Source organism: Dysidea avara, chromosome 8 (assembly GCF_963678975.1).
Source record: "Dysidea avara chromosome 8, odDysAvar1.4, whole genome shotgun sequence".
Lineage (NCBI taxonomy): Eukaryota > Metazoa > Porifera > Demospongiae > Dictyoceratida > Dysideidae > Dysidea > Dysidea avara.
The window spans coordinates 20,352,815-20,370,943 of record NC_089279.1 but is presented as its reverse complement, the minus strand read 5'-3'; the positions used below and the strand labels follow the sequence as shown (position 1 = coordinate 20,370,943).

Below are 18,129 nucleotides of genomic sequence, written 5' to 3'. Positions count from 1 at the left end.
ACCAGCATGGGGAAAAGACACTGCCGTTCAACATAGTATACTGGTAGGGCAGCCACGACCGCTGGCAAGCCCCCACTCATCCCGACCCCTGAAAGAACCGGGGACACGGGAGACGAACTAGTACAATGCCAAGCCGTCCTTGTGCCCCGGATCACCGTGGCTCGGAGTCCCCACGTATCAAAGTATGTATACACTAACTCCACGGACTCACCGGAAGACGATGCTACAGTCCCTGTACCTGAGCTGGAAGGAGTCGTAGACTGCACTTGACTCACCAACGAGACGACTGGTACTGCAATTGGGGACAACTCTATTCCTCCACCACCGGACGACTGCTGGAGTAAATTCCCGAGGGCAGATTGAAAGGCGGCCTGCAGCACCGCCTGAGAGAGAGAACTGAGAACCTTGCGGCTGTACCACTGCAGAACTAGCCACCACGACCTGTCCACTTGTAGGAGTGGAGCCGGTAGAGACTACTGCGTCACCAAGATTGTTCACGTCATCAGCCATAATGAAGCACCACCAACACAACGCACTTACATGAATGATCTTCTATCAGCACACGCATGCGCCAAGCCGTTGTGCTTCTGCCACGGCTTACTCTATAGCCCGCTTACGTGGATGCTGGTAGCTTCAATTAATCTACGTAAATTACTGCATAATTAACCTCCACTCAAACACAATGTTGTCTCGCAAGAGTGCTAGCAACTTAGAACTTGGTAATTAAAAGGCGTAGTACCCATTTTGCTTGTGAGTATTCATCCCAAATGAAACAGGATGAATACTTACAAGTGAAATGGGTGCCACGCCCATTTAAATTAACAAGTTTTTAATTGCGTGTACTCTTGTGAGACGACTTTGCATTTGATCGGTACCGTACTAGTAGGGGTGGGTAGTAATCGTACTATATTGATAATTAGTTGTTGTGCAATATACAGGGTGTGCGTTTTAAACTGAGTAACTAAAATATTTGACATTCATGTATGGACATACCGAGAATATCGGAAATTAAATTATTTAAACAGTATTATGGTAGAACTCATTAGCAAGAGAGCTTAGCATGGGACTACTAGAAAGGTGCTAATGGGAAACCAGTCAAATATGGGAGTGCTATTTGTCACCTCTGTTGACGAAGTTTGTTGGCTAACACCTCCAATTTGTTTTACAACTGCTGCATAGTCTACAATGGGCTATTGATGTAATAGAAGCTTACACTGTATATCAACTAAATTTGGTGATTAACTAAATTTTGCAAATTGGCGATGCATCACTAAACTGCCAAATTTAAATTTGGATCTGACCCGCTTTAAATGTCCAGGTCCTGCTGAAATCCCAATTTGCTTCGTGGGCTATGCCCACTCATCAGGATCATTTGCTGTGAGTGTCTGTAGGCATACATAGAGCCCATTTTTCAATGGCTGTGCACAAATTCATGTCTGTTACTAACTGCAAGCTTATGTGGAGCCACACCCACTAATTGAGTGTACGAGTTCTAGACTAGTCTGTACGCCACTCCCATTTGCATGCATGATAATTTACCAATAAGGTGTGCATCCACTTAGTTTGTTGAAACCTGTTTCAACAACCTATCAAAAGCTTGGACACAAACATAAGATAATATATATTATCTATGGTCAGATCCAGACCCGGTTCAATCATGAAAGTGATTAGGCCAGACTGATGCATGTAGTGATTGAATCCATAACACTTCACAAAAAGGATTGTACACTAGGCTGGGTAGCACCACCAATTTTTCAGTGAGAGCATTTTGCCAAATTTAATTTAATCCAACTGCAATTTTATAGCAGATCGCCAAATATTAGTTTCACCAATATTTGCTGTTATACGCTACACATTTAGTGGGTATTTAGTAACACCACAATATTAAAATATCATGGTGTGATATTGATTGATGCTGCCCCCCCCTATGTACTTGTGGATGTTTAATCCCTACACCCAAAACTCCAACACTTAATCATGGCTTAAATGCATGTGTGTCACGTATACACGCGCACACACACACACGCACTCACACATTCTTGTATAGTACTCCATCAAAAGTTGATACTAATATTCTTTGTCTCAAAAAAGTACATGCATGCATGTATTTTGTATGTAGAATAGATGCTGGTGCAAGAAGTGGACATGTTTCAGATGATAATGTTAATGCGATAGTACCACACACAGAAACATCTTCATCTGGCGAGGATACTGTTGATAATGCTGTTGTTCCTCATAATCAAGGCACACATCCTGTATGTGTAATAGTTTCTGTGTGTATCTAGATGTAGTAAACCCTCTTGTCATAATCTTTGTTTAAAATTGACAATGGCTATTTGATTAGAAATATTTGCAAAGCTTGAATGAATGGATGATTGAATGTAGACATCGCCTGTGTATAATAGCTGGGCTTGTGAATCTACCTATACAAGGGGCTGCATGTATGTACCATATATTATCCATGTTAAAACCAGGCACAAATTTGCACCTGGGCTCAAATGATGCAAGGTACTTCATCCCAAACTACACAGAGTGCATGTCTGGATCCGTTTAAATGTCTGGGTACTTCTAATAAATTCCAGAGTCATATGCTACACAAGCAAACGGGTGAATACAGGTGGGGAGGGGAGGCTCTTGACTCCCACTCAACAGGGGTGAATACAGATGGTCAGGGGTGAATACAGGGGTGAATACAGGTGGTCAAAGGAAGCTCTTGACTCCCCCTCCAAAAAAATTTTAGTATTCCAAGATTGAGATACTCTAACTCTAATAGAGCAGTCGCTCTAATAAAGCAGTCACAGTATTAGAGCAGTGTGTAGTGAGCTATGTAAGGATTTTTATGTGCTATAAATGTGTAGTTGGTGAGGTGGGAAACTATTGTCAGCTAGCTGTGACCTTTTTTTTTTTTTTTTTTTGGGTCTCATCTTTCCAACCAGACAATGTATAGTGCCTCAGTTCATTTCCAAAATCACTTATAGAAAATAAAAGCCCAGGCTTTTGTATGGATGTATTGATATGTATGCTTGGCTAATGGATACTGTAATTATTTTTGTAGCTACTGCAGCAACCAACCGATCACATAGTTTATGATCCCAGTCCTCAATCTGACTTGTCCCAGCAGTCACTGGTTGTACCCTCACAAAGTGAAAGTTGTAGTGACGATCAGGCTGTACCAAGGCAGAGTCGAAAGAAGTCTGTTTCCTCAGACAAAGGTATTCACTCGATATATTCTTTAGGGTTACTCACGCATTTAAAATATCTTTATGTACTTATATTGTACTTTGCATGGGAGATCAAAGCGATGCCACATATCGTATTGTCCATACAGTACTAATTAGCTGCATAACTGTACTGTATGAGTCATACAGAACAGCTATGCAGCTAATTGGGAAAATACAGTACAGTTATTCGCTTAATTGGGCAAATACAGTACAGTTATGCAGAAAATTTATTTAAGGGATGTTGCAAAAATAACACTAAATCGCTAAAACCAGCAAAACTAATCCTACCAGTTCGTTCTATGGCTAGAAATAGATTTTATAAACACTTACTGATTGTCTGTTCACAAGGCGGCTCCACTGAGACAGCACGATTGATCACGTGTGTGACATTGTAAATCACTAAAACTAGCCAAACTAATCCTATTAGTTCATTCTATGGATAGAAATTGATTGTATAAACACTTACTGATATCCTGATCACCGAAAATCGCAGCGGTTTGAGTACTAGAGAAAATCGCTCCAAGCCAGACAACCAGGAAGTACAATATAACACATAAAGCACCACCTATGCTTGTGTGTACAAAAAATACAGCGCGTGGTGGGTGTCTTGAGGCAAATACAGCACCTGGCTTCGCCTCATGCTGTATTAGCCTCTCGACACGCCCCCTCATGCTGTATTTTCCATACACATGCGAGGTGGTGCTTTAACTATAACTGAGATCACAGCTAGTATTGTGTGCAATTTATATCTTCTTCCTTGTACTTTTTTGCCAATAAAAGCTAAGACAGTGAATATACAGCTTGCAATAATGAAATGCATTGTTGTAGTTTTCGTTTGGTTGCACCATACAAAATTAAGTAGTATGTAATTATAAATTAATGTACATATGAAAACATGTTTTGGTGCATCATGTGAACTTAGTTATTGTTGTATAAAATGCATGTCATGCGCATGTACAATATAGATTTTCATTGGTACATAATGTAGTGTTGAAAGTAGAGTTTATTTATATTGTAGAAATAAATAATTGAACAGTTGTCAACTATGGTTCTGTGGTGAAGGGTTTGGAAGTGACATATATTGAGGTCTCTGTTTCAGACCGTATGGTTGCATGAATTCTTGTTGACTGTGCTATTAGAGTATTTGGAACCAGTAATTTTATACCAGGCTAGTTATAACTCTGTATAACTGCTGTTACTGTGACTCAATAGATATACTGGTGGAATGTGGATGCTACTGGACTGGACGCACTAATGAACAATGCAGAATCGTCATTGCATGACAGAGCAACTACAAATAAATAATAGTAATGTTACACCACATAGAAGACCCTATGGAACTAACATGTTTTTCACTTCGTTATTTCCTCTAAAACTGTGAATAACTATAATTAGGTTTGTTTATGAATTGCCATTCTACTTGCTTCATAACAGTTTTGTTAGTACCAGCCATAAATGCACTGCACCCAGAACCTACACTATTGTTAAAAACATGCTTAATTATTTCAGTAAAGTCATCAAATTTAACAACTTTGCTAGTACCATGCCACCCCTTTAATCAGACACTTCCCTCGATATTGTTATCTGTCAAATAGTACTCATAATAATTGGTACATGTTTTATAGTTGGTGTGCAGTTCTCTCCTCCACTGCTGCAAAGTTATTCAAGTAATGGCAGCAGTTCAGATGGGCCACAACTAGTGCCATCACCGCATTCCCTTCCACAGGATAGTGGTACCTGTAGGCCAGGTAAGCCATATGATACTCTTTACAATGTGTGTAGATGCTGAATATAAACAGGGCATGACTTATCTTCAGAAGAAAGTAGCGTTGATCCTCCCAGCACCACTACAGGGACAAGCTCATCATCTGGTTCTTCTCAAGAACAGTCTACTTCATCACATGAATGTGACCAACTTTTTAGTTCATTTGGTAAGTTAAGGCTTCTGTCAAAAATAATACATACATACATTATCTTCTGTATAAATGCTTGTATAACAATCACACACATACAGTACCACAGTCTAATTGACGGAACTCTGGGACTGTATAATATAGGCATATAAAGATGCTTGCAATTTTTCTATAACCTTGTTCGTAATATGCAGCTAACTTGCAACAACTGTATAGGCAGGCACGCATGCATGCACACATGTAGGCTGTCACTATTCAGTGGATTGGAACACTAGACTGGACTACTGTACTGGCATATTTTTGGCTTTTGCACACAATGCATTATATGATTGGATTTACTGGGTCTCATGATCACTAGGTCACGCTGCAGCTCACTATTAAATGCTGAATACAGTGTAATTATCTAGACCGCACTTATCAGGATTTTCAGTTAACCAAACTATGGAAATGACTGCTCTATTAGAGTAGTGACTGTTCTATTAGGGTAGTTGAAAATACAAAAATTCTTTATATACTATTTTAAAGTTGTTCATACACAGTTTCAGAGATATGGACTTTTCAGACTTATGGGCTACCCCTGGTCCCAAGGGGTTTGGATAACTGAGGTTCCACTGTACAAGCAAAAGAATACGCGAATACTACAGTATCTTAGTAATTTTGATGTTTTTATGTCACTGATGTGTAGCTGACAGCATTTACTCCTTACCCTGGTGAATAGTAAATTAATAACTACAGGGAATGTGACTTAACTAGTGATCAACTTGCCAGTTTTTAGCAAGCTTGAGTAGCAAGTTAGTCTTATGTGGCCAGACCTGTATTTCAGCACAGGGGCTTATCAATTAGAGATAATAAGCACCCTTACTGAAAATCTCTGAAATAATAGTCTGGCAAATACTCAGTCGCTTGCTATACTCAAGCTCGCACCCTAAGAATGTCTCAAAAGATGTCATCACTGGTTAACTATCACTCACATTCCCTGCAACATTACTACACACCAGGATATAAGAAGTGCAGCATAACAAGCAGTAGAAAAATTATTAAAAGACAGTTTTTGCATATTCCACTGCTTGTACTTGTATTCAGCATTTAGTAGCTTTCCTAAGGGTAGTGAATTCAATCACAGAATGTGCAAAAACCAAATATGCCAGTCCAGTAGTCCAGTCCACTGAATACTGTGACGACCTATATATGTCTGGTTATAATCATAAAGTTATAAGGTATTGAAGCTCACCTGGATCACTTTGAGTTAGTTGTTTTCAGCAGATATTTAAACTTTGTTTTCTCAACCAATGTCACAAAATTACTTTAATGGATGAGATGTAGCATGTATATCTGGAGGAAACTTGAAGCATGTACTCCCTAGAGCTATGTATACATTGTAGTTAAGGAGAAGTGTTGGAGCGGATTAAAATTGGCTATTTGGTGGACACTTACAAGGTCGCCAAATTCAAGCCTCGTCATATTTAACCTTTGAATTATAGGCATGTTGAAGATTGTTGAAAAAGAAATACGACCAAGCAGATCTTTGTAAAAATGACACAAATTTATTAAGTACTGTTAGCTATAAATACTTTACTTGTATGGAAGGCACAGTCTGCAGTAAAATTTTTGCTACTGATTAGATAGAGTATTGATGCAATTCACCCTGCATTTATTTAATCAAAGAATTCTATGATTGTTTGTATTATCACAGGTTAAACTCCTACTCTAGGAAGACAATACACATAGCAGAGAACTTGACCAGAGAATGTGCCCACGATCACTTTATTTCCTTTTCAGATGACTACTGCTATGGATTAAATAAATCTTCCAGTTTTTGTTATCTATAGTTTCACATGGAAGACTGTCTCTGCTACATAGTATGTAGGCAATGAGATACATTTTTGTAGATAAAGAATAGCTACACAATTTACTACCACGTGGGATTTCACTTTATTACACATACATTTTGTCAATTAAACTCTCGCCAAATTATTATCAAACGCCAAATGTTCTGCTCACCAAAATTTCTGCTCGTACAGGACATTGATCTATTATTGTTAATTTACCTGTATACCACAGGCATTCCAAGAACATCACAGAACCAGTCAGTGTTACAATTGTCGCAGTCACCAGATGATGGCAGCCTTAATATTCCAGCCACCCCAGAGTATGAATATTTTATGTAATTGTGTGTTCATATTAGCTATATTGTAGCTAAAAACACCATGCAACAACCTTCACATGCAGTATGTATGATTGGTGTTTGTATTATGTGTGTTTGCATTGTGGTGGATGACATTTGGGGTGTTTGTATAATCTTTAGTATTAGAAGTGTGTTGATAATCGGATCGGCTATTGGTTATTGGCTATATCTGCTTTGTTTTTGCATATTGGTTTCAGATCGGTAACATGTATAAACAAGCAGCAGATACTGATATACGTAAAGATCTAGTTATGGGTACTTGTGCTGTAGTAACACCTGTTTATGCAATGTCATCTTTTGATTAAAGTCACTTTATAACTGAATTTAGAGTGCAACTAATTGTTAGAGAAAAGGTCTATGCCACCTTATGAGATTGGCTTTGTTTATTGGCTTGATAATAATATAAGCTATCGGAATATTGGTTAAAAGTCATATCAGTGTACCTCTATACTTGTTTGTCCCTATACAGGTCTATTCTTTAAATATTTTTCTTATTAAACAGTCCTGCAGACATGCCATCAGTTAGTAGCGATGTGGACAATGTCATTAGTAATACGCCTGATGCTGACGGGTCTTCACAAGAGATGTTCAGATCTACTCCTGTTGATGAAAACCATGTATACTTCTGTATCTTATTCTACATAGTTGTGCATGGATCATTTGCTCAAATAGGTGTCAAGGTTTAAGAGGCAACGATCATATGATGCTGACGATGATGCGTCATCTCTTGAAGAGGGTCCTCCAAAGAGACCTAAGAGGTCACCACTGACAACATCATCTCAGTCTGGCCACTCTTCAGGCCATAGCGTATGTTAATATATTTTAAGTGTTATGTGTACTTGTTTCATAGTATGTATCATACAGTACAGTAGCACTGTTTAAGTAAGGTTCACCTAAAATAACACGCGCTGCCTAAAATTCCACTTTAAAAAATCATCCTAGAGAGTATTGATGCAAAAATCTCCTTTACGGAGTAATATTGGTCCATCTAACATCAAATACAGCATTAAAAACAAAAACAAAAAACACTTAAAGGCGGCTGGATATAAATTTTAAATCAGAATTTTCGCCTGCCTGCCTGCCTGCCTGCCTGCCTGCCTGCCTGCCTGCCTGCCTGCCTGCCTGCCTGCCTGCCTGCCTGCCTGCCTGCCTGCCTGCCTGCCTGCCAGTGTTGGGCCGTTACTTTTAAAAAGTATAATATATTACTTATTACTTGTTACTGCCACTGCGATGAAACGCACTACAGTTACATATTACTTCAGTTTAAAAGTAACTAATAATATGTTATATTACATATTACACAATGTATAAATGTACTTTGTTAGGTACTTTGTTAGGTAATAATATTACAGTAACGAGTACTTATGTAAAATAACAATTCGTTACATATTACTAGCATAAGAAATGTAGCACGTTATATCACTTCATTGTTGCATTAAGTAATAATATTACATAACGCGTTACGTTATGCCCCCAGCACTGCTGTTTGCCTGCCTGACCACAATCACAAGGCTGGAGGCCAAACAAATCAATGCATGGCTACCATTTATGCCAAAATAACAAACTCACCAGTGCATGTGCCTTTTGGGGTTCCAATGAGTGTGTGCTCTTGTACCTTGTCTTTCCTTTTATCTTCAATCAGTATCCTCTTCTGCATGTAATGAAATCATATCGAGACATTAATTTACCGTATTAACACTTCACTTGAGCAGCGTATTTATATATAGACGTCACAAAATTATTTATAGTGCCTATATGCTTGGTAAATACCTGTAATTTTATGATTGGATGGAGGCCACACCCATTAACAGATTAATAGTAATACAGCGTTCCTCTTAACAATCTATTTTTGCAATCACAATGAACACACCCCTTTATAAGTCTAGAATACTAGCACAGTGAAAATGTGAAATAGTGACATGCGCTCTGGTTATCATGCTACATGTTTTTGGAAATTTAAAAAAATACTTCTAGACACTAAACAAGTCTGATTTTTGCTGTGGTGCATCAAAGTAAATTTATGAAGGAAAGAATCAGACTCGTTGATGTACACCCTTTAGAAGGGTACCTATGCTCGTGCACTGTACAGGAGTGGCCAAAAAAAATTCTATTGCATTTGTGTTTGCCTACAAATGCAACGCAATCGTTCCACTTATAGTGAACACAACCGCAACATAAATGCATCACTAGCCAAAAGGAGTATACGATGGTACAAACCCTACCTACATCAAACTACAACAGTACAATGTAGGCCAGGCATGGAGCATGCATTATACTACAAAATACTAGAGATATTTACTACAAGGTACTAGAGATACTCTAATACAGCAGTCACAAACTAACCAAATTATTGATTTAAAAATGAAGTAGGGATCCAAGTAATAAAAAGTAGCAAAACAAGAGATGAAAGATGGTATTATAGCATAGCTTTGTGAGAAAATCCTTACTTTGGCATTGAACAAAATAATAATTATTGTTATATAACATGCATATGCCAATGTAGGGATTTTTACACAGAGCTATGCTGTAATACCATCATTCGTCTCTTGTTTCGCTACTTTTTATCGCTTGAATTAATAATTTTTAAACACATACTATATATAGTGCACAACTGCATACTGTATATGTAAATGTGACTTAACAATTTATCTGCATACAGTTGTACAGTACAGTATTGTACAAGGGGTACATGTGTTTTTTGTGCTTGTGAGACTGAGAATGGATGTTTTTACATATCACAGGCCACATTATCACCCACATCTAATGATGATAATTTCAAGACACCAAAGAAGCCTCCACCATCACTGCAAAGAACTAGTGGTGGTAGTAGTAGTGGAAGCAGTTTGGGTACCACCAGTAGTAGTAGTAGTAGTTCCAGCAGTGTACCATATCCCAGTAGTAGTAGTAGTAGCAGTAGTCTTGGCAGTGGTGCTATCGGTAGATCTAGTTCTAGTTTGTCCACCAGTGACACAAAATCAGGTGCACAAACAAGTAAAGACAAGCTTGACACTAGTAAAGAAGGTAATTTGTGAGTGATGGTCTGTGTGTATTGTAAGCCCTGTGTTGTATTAGATGCCAAGGAGACTGATGAACGAGATCAGTCAAAGGATGCCACACCTGAACCAAGTCAGACCTGTTTTAGTATTATTGTTCATAAATTTATTATGTTCCTGATGTGGTATTATAGCTGTGAAACAGTCTGGTGGAGATAGGCCTAGTGTGCATGACACCACACCTGAGCCAATTGCAAGTCAGTCGATGGATGATGCTACCATTAGTCTAGATGTAATGACCACAAATATACCTTCATCATTACCTGTTGGTGATGAAGAGTTTAACCTTCATCTCAGTAACGCAACCACTGAGTGTTCTATTGTAAGTACAAGTGTTGCTACTCAGGATGAAGTGCTAGAAGAAGTGAGTGTTTCTTTGACCTTATGTAAATTTTGAGATTGTTGAAGAATTTATATATGTACACAAATGCATATAGTGTGTGAATCATGACTTCTATAGTCTCAGGTAGAATCTCAGAATGCAGTTACTAGTAGTAGTAGTAGTGATCAGGTTGAAGATACTCCTACCCCTGAAGATGATCATGTTACTTCACCATCTCTGTCACCTGATGATGATAGTGCTGCTGGTGGAGGTGCTAACTCCGGTGGACAGGAGGACGATCAACAAGGAGGGCAGGAGGATAATGATGAGAGGAAAGATCAAGATGATGACAAAGATAATGATAGAGCTGGTGAGTAAGCTTATACATATGTGACTGCATCAGTATTGAAAAATCAACCCTATGGATACACTAATACTTGTAAATGTATTGTACAAGCACAAGGAAAAATAAAAGATAGTGAAACAAAGAAGGTCGCCTATACCTAAAGATATACTAGTGGACATTTAGTCCCTAATTCAGTCATATCTTCATAATGTTTCCTGTTTGCTTTATTAAGTTGGCTGTATCATGAGCCATATTGAAGGTAATTTGGAACATATGTAGATGAACTGTTGAGCTACAGGGTGATATTTTTGTAGTTGAGCCCTGTGATTTGTTGTGCAGCTGAAAGCTTTATAGGGTGACCTGTTTGTAGCCGAACTCTTTACAGGGTAGGGTGACTTGTAATGTAACATAGCTGAACTCTCTACAGGGTGACTTGTATACTTGTATAATGGCTGAACTCTCTATAGGGTGACTGCTTTGTAGCTGAACTACTTACAGAGTGACTTGTTACATATAGTGTAGCTAAACTCTCTACAAGGTGACTTGTTACTATTTTACTATTTCAGTATCTCGATCTCACACTTCACATTAGTTTTCATGTTATAACTCAGTGGCTCTTAATACGATTCTTTTATAACACTGAAAGGCCTTTCTATAATGATAAATCCTTTAGCATACGTACCAATTTTTAACTAATTCATCTAAGCAGTTTACCTAGTAGGGATGACGGAGCTCTAATTAAGTTTTTTATTCATGAAACTCAATTGTGCAATGGTTACACATGTTTGTATTATATCTCTTAAAGTCTTTATCTCAATTCCTTTCAATCCACCAAAAACCACTCCTATGCCATTAATTGATCAATTTTCAACTTCTTCCTTGAAGTGGTTTACCCTTTAGTTGGTCATTAGCTCAAAGTATATCAGATTTACACCAAAAGGATTTGCCTTTGAATCCCCCCTTTGTGTGTGCTAAATTTCAACGTGATTGAATAACTTTTTGTACTTCATTTTTACAAAGTGTGAAAAGCCAAAAAATAAGATAAAGGAGATAAATGTAAAATCCAAAACTTTGATTGTACATATCTCAAATATGTAGTAGCTGGGATGAATTTGTTGTGTGGACTATTAAAAGTTTCTTCCATTCAGATAAGAATCTTCATGAATTTTTTTTCCTGTATATGCACAGTGTGGTGCGCTGGCTTTTGTGTGCCACACACAATTGACATAACGCACTACTGTGTGACTTGGTTCATTATAGAAAATAATTTAATGGCTAAGAAAATCATTATATTATATTGTTGCATCACTAATTATGCTGTATTGAATTTCAGAGGAGAATAATGAAGAGCATCAAGAAGATGGTAGCAGTCAAGACGACTGCACTATAGTAAATGTTATACCAGCAACAGTAACTATGATAGAGGAGAAAGAAAACACATTGTCACTTTCTGCTGCAGAAATTGTCACAAATTCTTCAGAGTTTCAGTTAGGAATTTCACGTCCATCGTCATCGGACACCTTTGTCAATTCCTCAGTAACATTGGATTCACCTGTTAAAGTGCCAGCAGTTGTTGACGAATTCTCCCAGGACTCCTTCCCACAATTAAGCATAAAACGTAAGAGTGTATTTTACATAACAATTAATAGACAAAATTGTAATATGTGACCCAGTCTGGTCTTATCGCCTATTTAAAAGTATCGAGAAATGCCGGTTTAAGTATTTAGTGTGTTGTAACTCGCCAATGGTTGAAGCTATGTGTACCAAATTTTCACACATTTTATACCAATTCCTTACCTTCCAGAACATCCACTGTGCAAGTAGCCAACAATTAAGTTTCCGCCATTTTAGATAGTTTTTAAACCAAGGTTGACTGTATCAGGCGAGCTGCAAAAGGGGTGGGTAGTGGGGGGCCTGGAAGGCGGGAAAGATGGTGTTCAAAATTGAAAAGGAATGGATAGGGATGAATTAGGCCACGTTTTGGGCTATTCAGGTCTCAAAATTGGCTAAAGTGAAAGGAAATTCAAAGCAGAGGTACGTATTCGAGACCACAGAGCTGTACAGCCACATACAGTCATCCCAGGCTGACCAGAGCTCCATTAAGGTCCCACACCGCACATACGGATCACCACTGGGCTTGGGAAAGGCAGCCAGGAAAACCAGACCACTCAAATCTAGCTGATTTTGATTCTAGAGTTAGATAGTTTATTCATGTAGCTTTGTGTCCTGGGTGAAAAATCGAATCTGCTGACATGGGCAATGCGACCGGTTTTCTCAGACTGGGTCACATATATAGTATGTCCATATGTAGACTTTACTGGGGAGGTTGATCAGTTACAGTAGGTCATTCCAACTGTACACATCATTGGGCTAACAACAGCTACTGTCTGTATAGCTGGTAATTTTCGAAAGGTTTTTATTTTCTGATATTTTGAAGAGGCCCTTCTCTTCGGAAATAAATTCCCACGTCCGGTTGTTCTTCGAAAATAAATTCCCACAAGTGAAAGCAATGATCCAACTTTTGGCGATTTGCTTGTGCATTCCTCGAGTTTTAGCTCAGTATTACTGATAACAATGGGTAAACTGTATCATGACTGTGCCAATAACCAGAAAACAAGTGATCCAGAATGGGAATTGATGCCGTCTGCTCTAAAATCTATGGTAGCTCCCTCAGTCTTCTCTCCAGTGCACAGGGATGGGGATTATTCCATCAGTAAGTCAGTTTTTGGCAAACATTCACACATCTTCTGACACAAATTTCTGTTTATTTGAAATCCATCCGGATTTCGAAATATGCACGCTTCGAAATTAAAATCCTTCGAAATTCAGATTTTGCTTCTCTGTGCAAAATTTTCTGTTTCGAAAATAACTCGCTATGTGGTAGTTGCTTATTAGAAAGAAGTTGGCCTATCTAGTATGTATTTCATGTTCACCTACTTGGATTTTAAAATTTTTATCAACCAAGTGAGCTTTGCAGATACCTCTATCCTTTTGTCTCTATCCTTGGTCCTTAGACATTTTGTAGTGGTTGTTATAATGAGTGTATAACAGCCTGTTTATTAAGTGGAATGTCTAGATGCTCATATGCCACTGGCTTACAAGTGTACATTTCATATATGTGTTGTGGTCTGCTGGCAGATTTATTAACACTACATGGAGATTTTTGTGTACTATAGATTGTTTGACAATATTTCCTTAGTTTTTATTGTTAATTTTTATATGTTTTCTTTTAGGATTAGATATTAGCACGTTGTTACCTACTGCACGGCCTGTAAGGTTGGTGTTCTTGATTTTTTGGCTAATTAATGTTCTTATGTGTACAATTTTATTAAAAGTACATAATACTTTAGCAATGCTTCCTTTGGATTGCATTATATGTAGCTATATGTGTATGCTACATGTATTAGGTACATGTATTAGGCTGATAGAGTTACTGCTCCTATTTTCATGTACATATAGCTCAACCATGCCACCCAGTTCTTTGGCTACTGCTTCTTCTGCCAAGACTCACTATGCTAATAGCAGGTATGTACCGCATTATGTTGCTAACGGTATCTCTATCCTGTTAAGGAATTTTTTTAAAGAGTTGTATTTTTCTTGAAGTACCATAGCTAGTGCATGTCACATCAAACAACAGATTTACATTTAAGCTATCCCAACGTCTGATAGTTGACACATGTATGTAGCTCAGAGTGCTACACAGATTATATGCATTAATTATTGTTTACAGTAGCAGCAATGGAGATCCTTTTGAGTTTCACTCCCAAGACAATGAGGGTGAAGTCTTACCCATAACTAGGACACCACCACCACCACCAAATCAACAGTCTACTGCTAGAGAACCAAAAGAGCAACACAACCGAAACAGTGCGCAAAATGATATTTTAGATGTGTCAAATAAGACTGATGATACTGTACCAGAAGATGATGAAGCAGTACCTTCAGTACCAGTGCAGGTTGTGAACGAGTCATCCAGTATTAATGCAGACAGTACAAGATTTAACATTGTTATTCCTTCTGTGTCTGATCAAGTAATGAACCAGCTGCAGCCAAATCCTATCAATACTGATAGTAACAGATCTGAAGTGTGTAATGAAGTAACTCCTTCTGAGCATGGTCAAGTGGTGGACCGATCATCTGAAGATCCATTGAATAGTGAAGATGTTAGATCTGAGATGGCTAGTAGTAATGTCAGCTCACCACAGTAAGTCTAGATCTGTAAGCATATAATAAGTTGACATTCTCATGTTCATTAATGGCTATCTGATGTGTACATGCGATTTACTTTATGGACTTCACTGTAGCAGTACCATACTGCTTATTATAATGAGCTCCTAAGAAAGGTTCTTCATGGAGTACGAAGTTTTGTAAATTTTGTAGACATCTTATCCGTGAAAATTTAATATTCTACAGTCCATGTACAAGTTGTATGGAACAATTTAGAGATCAATGTCTTAACAGATTACAAAGTTTACTACAGTTTGCCGACCTGCGAAAATCTAATACCACAAAAGTACAGAGAAACTCATGAAAAGTTTGACAAAAAGGGCAGGGTAGCTAAATGTGGTGCTGAACACACGGAGTACCGTCTACCTTATTTTTTGAGAGTGACCACTGAAAGAGACGACTGGTTTGAGATTTTCATACATTTCCATGCCATAAACAAAAGATTTCCTTCTTGAAAAATTCACAAACAGTGATTCGTAAAATTTTCTCTTTCTAATTTTGGATGGTGGCAATCCGCTAAATATTTAACCCTCGAAACAACCATATAGATAAGGAAATTACTTGACTCTTACTGGTAGTAAAATTGTAAAGATTTTGTGCAAGTTAAAATTGCAGTTTAAAATGGTTAGTAAGGTTTGGTTACATGTGTTATGATACTACAGTGTACATGATATAATTTTGTTATGTCTAGAACATTGATATCAGAGGTGCACAACGTAGCAGATGTGTCTATTGTGCCATGCCAATCATCTGTACCTGACACTGCAGAAAGACAATCCCGTACCACTATTGTCACAAAAAAGACCACGATTATTTTGAAAACTTTCAAGGAAGAGGAATTTATTAATGATCAATGGGTCACAACTGATGAATACCAGGTACTGTATCATGACCGTATGTATACATTTGCACTGACCACACAGTATGTATTATTACAAGTATATCTCATGACAAGTGTTAGGAAAGATAATTAAAAGGCAACTTGTTTTATTGCTTTTGTATTTCTATAAATATAAAATTTCAAAGTATTCTATGCACTTGTTTGTTTACTTTTTTTTTGTCACACGATTTATGACTGGTGGGCCAATGCATACCACAGCAAAGGAAACAATAGTGCCAGCCAAAAATATGATTGAGTGACTGAATGTGCAGTCCAACTGTCAATTACTGGAAAACTATTTCGCCATTCAACTGTGTTTTCAACTATATTTCACTATTACAAGTGAAGAACAGTATGAAAAATGTCTCTGCAATCAATTCAGTCACTCTACTGATGCTATGAATTACTGAAAAGTGTAGTGGCCATTCCACTTCGCTTTCAGGTATATTCTACTCATTATACAGTGTTATAAACGAAGAATAGTATGAGAAGGGCCTCTGCAATCAATCTGGAATTATATAGATGATTTCCAACTGCATTGAACTCATGTGCAATACAATAAATAAACACCTATGCAGTAGTGGAGTCAAGCATGTAGCATTATGTTAAGCTTGGCTGAAGGCATCAGTCAGGTAGGCTGTTAGAAATTCCATAGAAACTTGTTGGAAGGGTTTTGGGTTGCTCTGAAGACATTTTTGAGCTTGATATGTCCATCCCATTCTACCAAGCTGGCATGAAAACGTGATACTAGTTTTTTTGGTAATATTTTTTGGGCAGGAAAATTTGATTACCTATTTAGCAAGGAACTGGGTGCCTGGTATTTAGTAGTTCAAATTCAACTTGTTAGGGATGAATTTGTGTGTGTTTTTATGTGTGCTTTACTTGTACCAATTTGAATTGATTACTTATATTAAATGTAGGAGGAGTTAGATCCGGTTGAAAAGGTTAATGAAGAAGTGCGATACTTAAGGTCATTCCCTCCTCGCACAATCTCCTCCCAAGACCTCTCCAGCAATAGTTCCTTTCAGAGTAGTCCTACTCCAGTGGTAAGCAACTGAATGTACAAGACTACAGGAGCATGTATGAAATTATTTATACTGCATATATTTATGTCTGAATAGACCTCACAAAAGACTCCTAAGAGGAGGATGAGTACTCCCAGGACTCAACCAGCATTCAGTACTCCTTCTACTTCACGCTGTTCAATAGACAGCAGCCCTGACATTCAGCATACTAGAACAAGACTACGTTCTTTATGTCAGCAGGTAGAGACATTGGAGTGCAGTGATGACCGTGTGCTGGGTAGATGGAAAGATGGCCAATGGTATCCTGGAACAATCCAGGAAGTTTTAGATAATGGAAAGTATGATATATACCACCGTATATTATAGGTTACTGATATAGTTATACAACATGTCATATACACTGTAGGCATGTGATTTTATTTGATGACGGTGATAGAAAAGTGTTACCAAAAACATCAGTGGTTAAAATGGTGAGAGTTGTTTTTGCTAACTAAAATAAAGTGATTGTGCATCTATGAGCTATGCAATTACTATGTTACTGTAGTTGTGTATAATTTGTTAATACAGAAAGCTTCAAACACATGCTGGTATATGTATGCATGTTTGTATCATCCATTACGTATGTGTATGTAATAGTAATTTTGTATGTTAATTTTTATCTTGAATAGAGTTTGTTAAGAGTGGGATCAGAGGTGATGGTAATTAGTGACGATAATGACGAAGATTATCTTAGAGGTTTGCAATATGTCCCATGTAGTTGTGATGTCATGTACTTAGTACATAGGTTCCATCACTGGGAGATGTGCAGTAGATGGCAAACCTGGGTATCTTGTGAACACTGGTGGAAAAGAGCCTTTAAGGTTATGTCTTTTAATCAATATACCTACCGTGTGTTTGTGACTGTGGTACATATATGTTAATGTATTAGTTTTTATGTGCTTACAAGTACACAGAAAA

At 37.8% G+C, this 18,129-nt stretch overlaps 1 protein-coding gene across 2 annotated transcripts in view; it reads left to right on the top strand.

Annotated features, from left to right (window-relative positions):
* The window catches only part of LOC136263034 (serine-rich adhesin for platelets-like), a 45,814-nt gene that overhangs the window by 18,170 nt on the left and 9,515 nt on the right, over window positions 1-18,129 (top strand). For both annotated transcript variants that reach the window (XM_066057484.1, XM_066057485.1), the window contains exons 4-24: window positions 2,120-2,255; window positions 3,056-3,212; window positions 4,847-4,969; window positions 5,021-5,152; window positions 7,196-7,283; window positions 7,822-7,936; window positions 7,992-8,126; window positions 10,061-10,340; window positions 10,392-10,445; window positions 10,507-10,736; window positions 10,833-11,064; window positions 12,374-12,658; window positions 14,274-14,316; window positions 14,500-14,565; window positions 14,771-15,244; window positions 15,959-16,145; window positions 17,068-17,193; window positions 17,269-17,510; window positions 17,579-17,642; window positions 17,841-17,907; window positions 17,957-18,032. In XM_066057484.1, coding sequence (XP_065913556.1) covers window positions 2,120-2,255; window positions 3,056-3,212; window positions 4,847-4,969; window positions 5,021-5,152; window positions 7,196-7,283; window positions 7,822-7,936; window positions 7,992-8,126; window positions 10,061-10,340; window positions 10,392-10,445; window positions 10,507-10,736; window positions 10,833-11,064; window positions 12,374-12,658; window positions 14,274-14,316; window positions 14,500-14,565; window positions 14,771-15,244; window positions 15,959-16,145; window positions 17,068-17,193; window positions 17,269-17,510; window positions 17,579-17,642; window positions 17,841-17,907; window positions 17,957-18,032 — 3,312 coding nt within the window. The remainder of the gene's footprint in view (window positions 1-2,119; window positions 2,256-3,055; window positions 3,213-4,846; window positions 4,970-5,020; window positions 5,153-7,195; window positions 7,284-7,821; window positions 7,937-7,991; window positions 8,127-10,060; window positions 10,341-10,391; window positions 10,446-10,506; window positions 10,737-10,832; window positions 11,065-12,373; window positions 12,659-14,273; window positions 14,317-14,499; window positions 14,566-14,770; window positions 15,245-15,958; window positions 16,146-17,067; window positions 17,194-17,268; window positions 17,511-17,578; window positions 17,643-17,840; window positions 17,908-17,956; window positions 18,033-18,129) is intronic.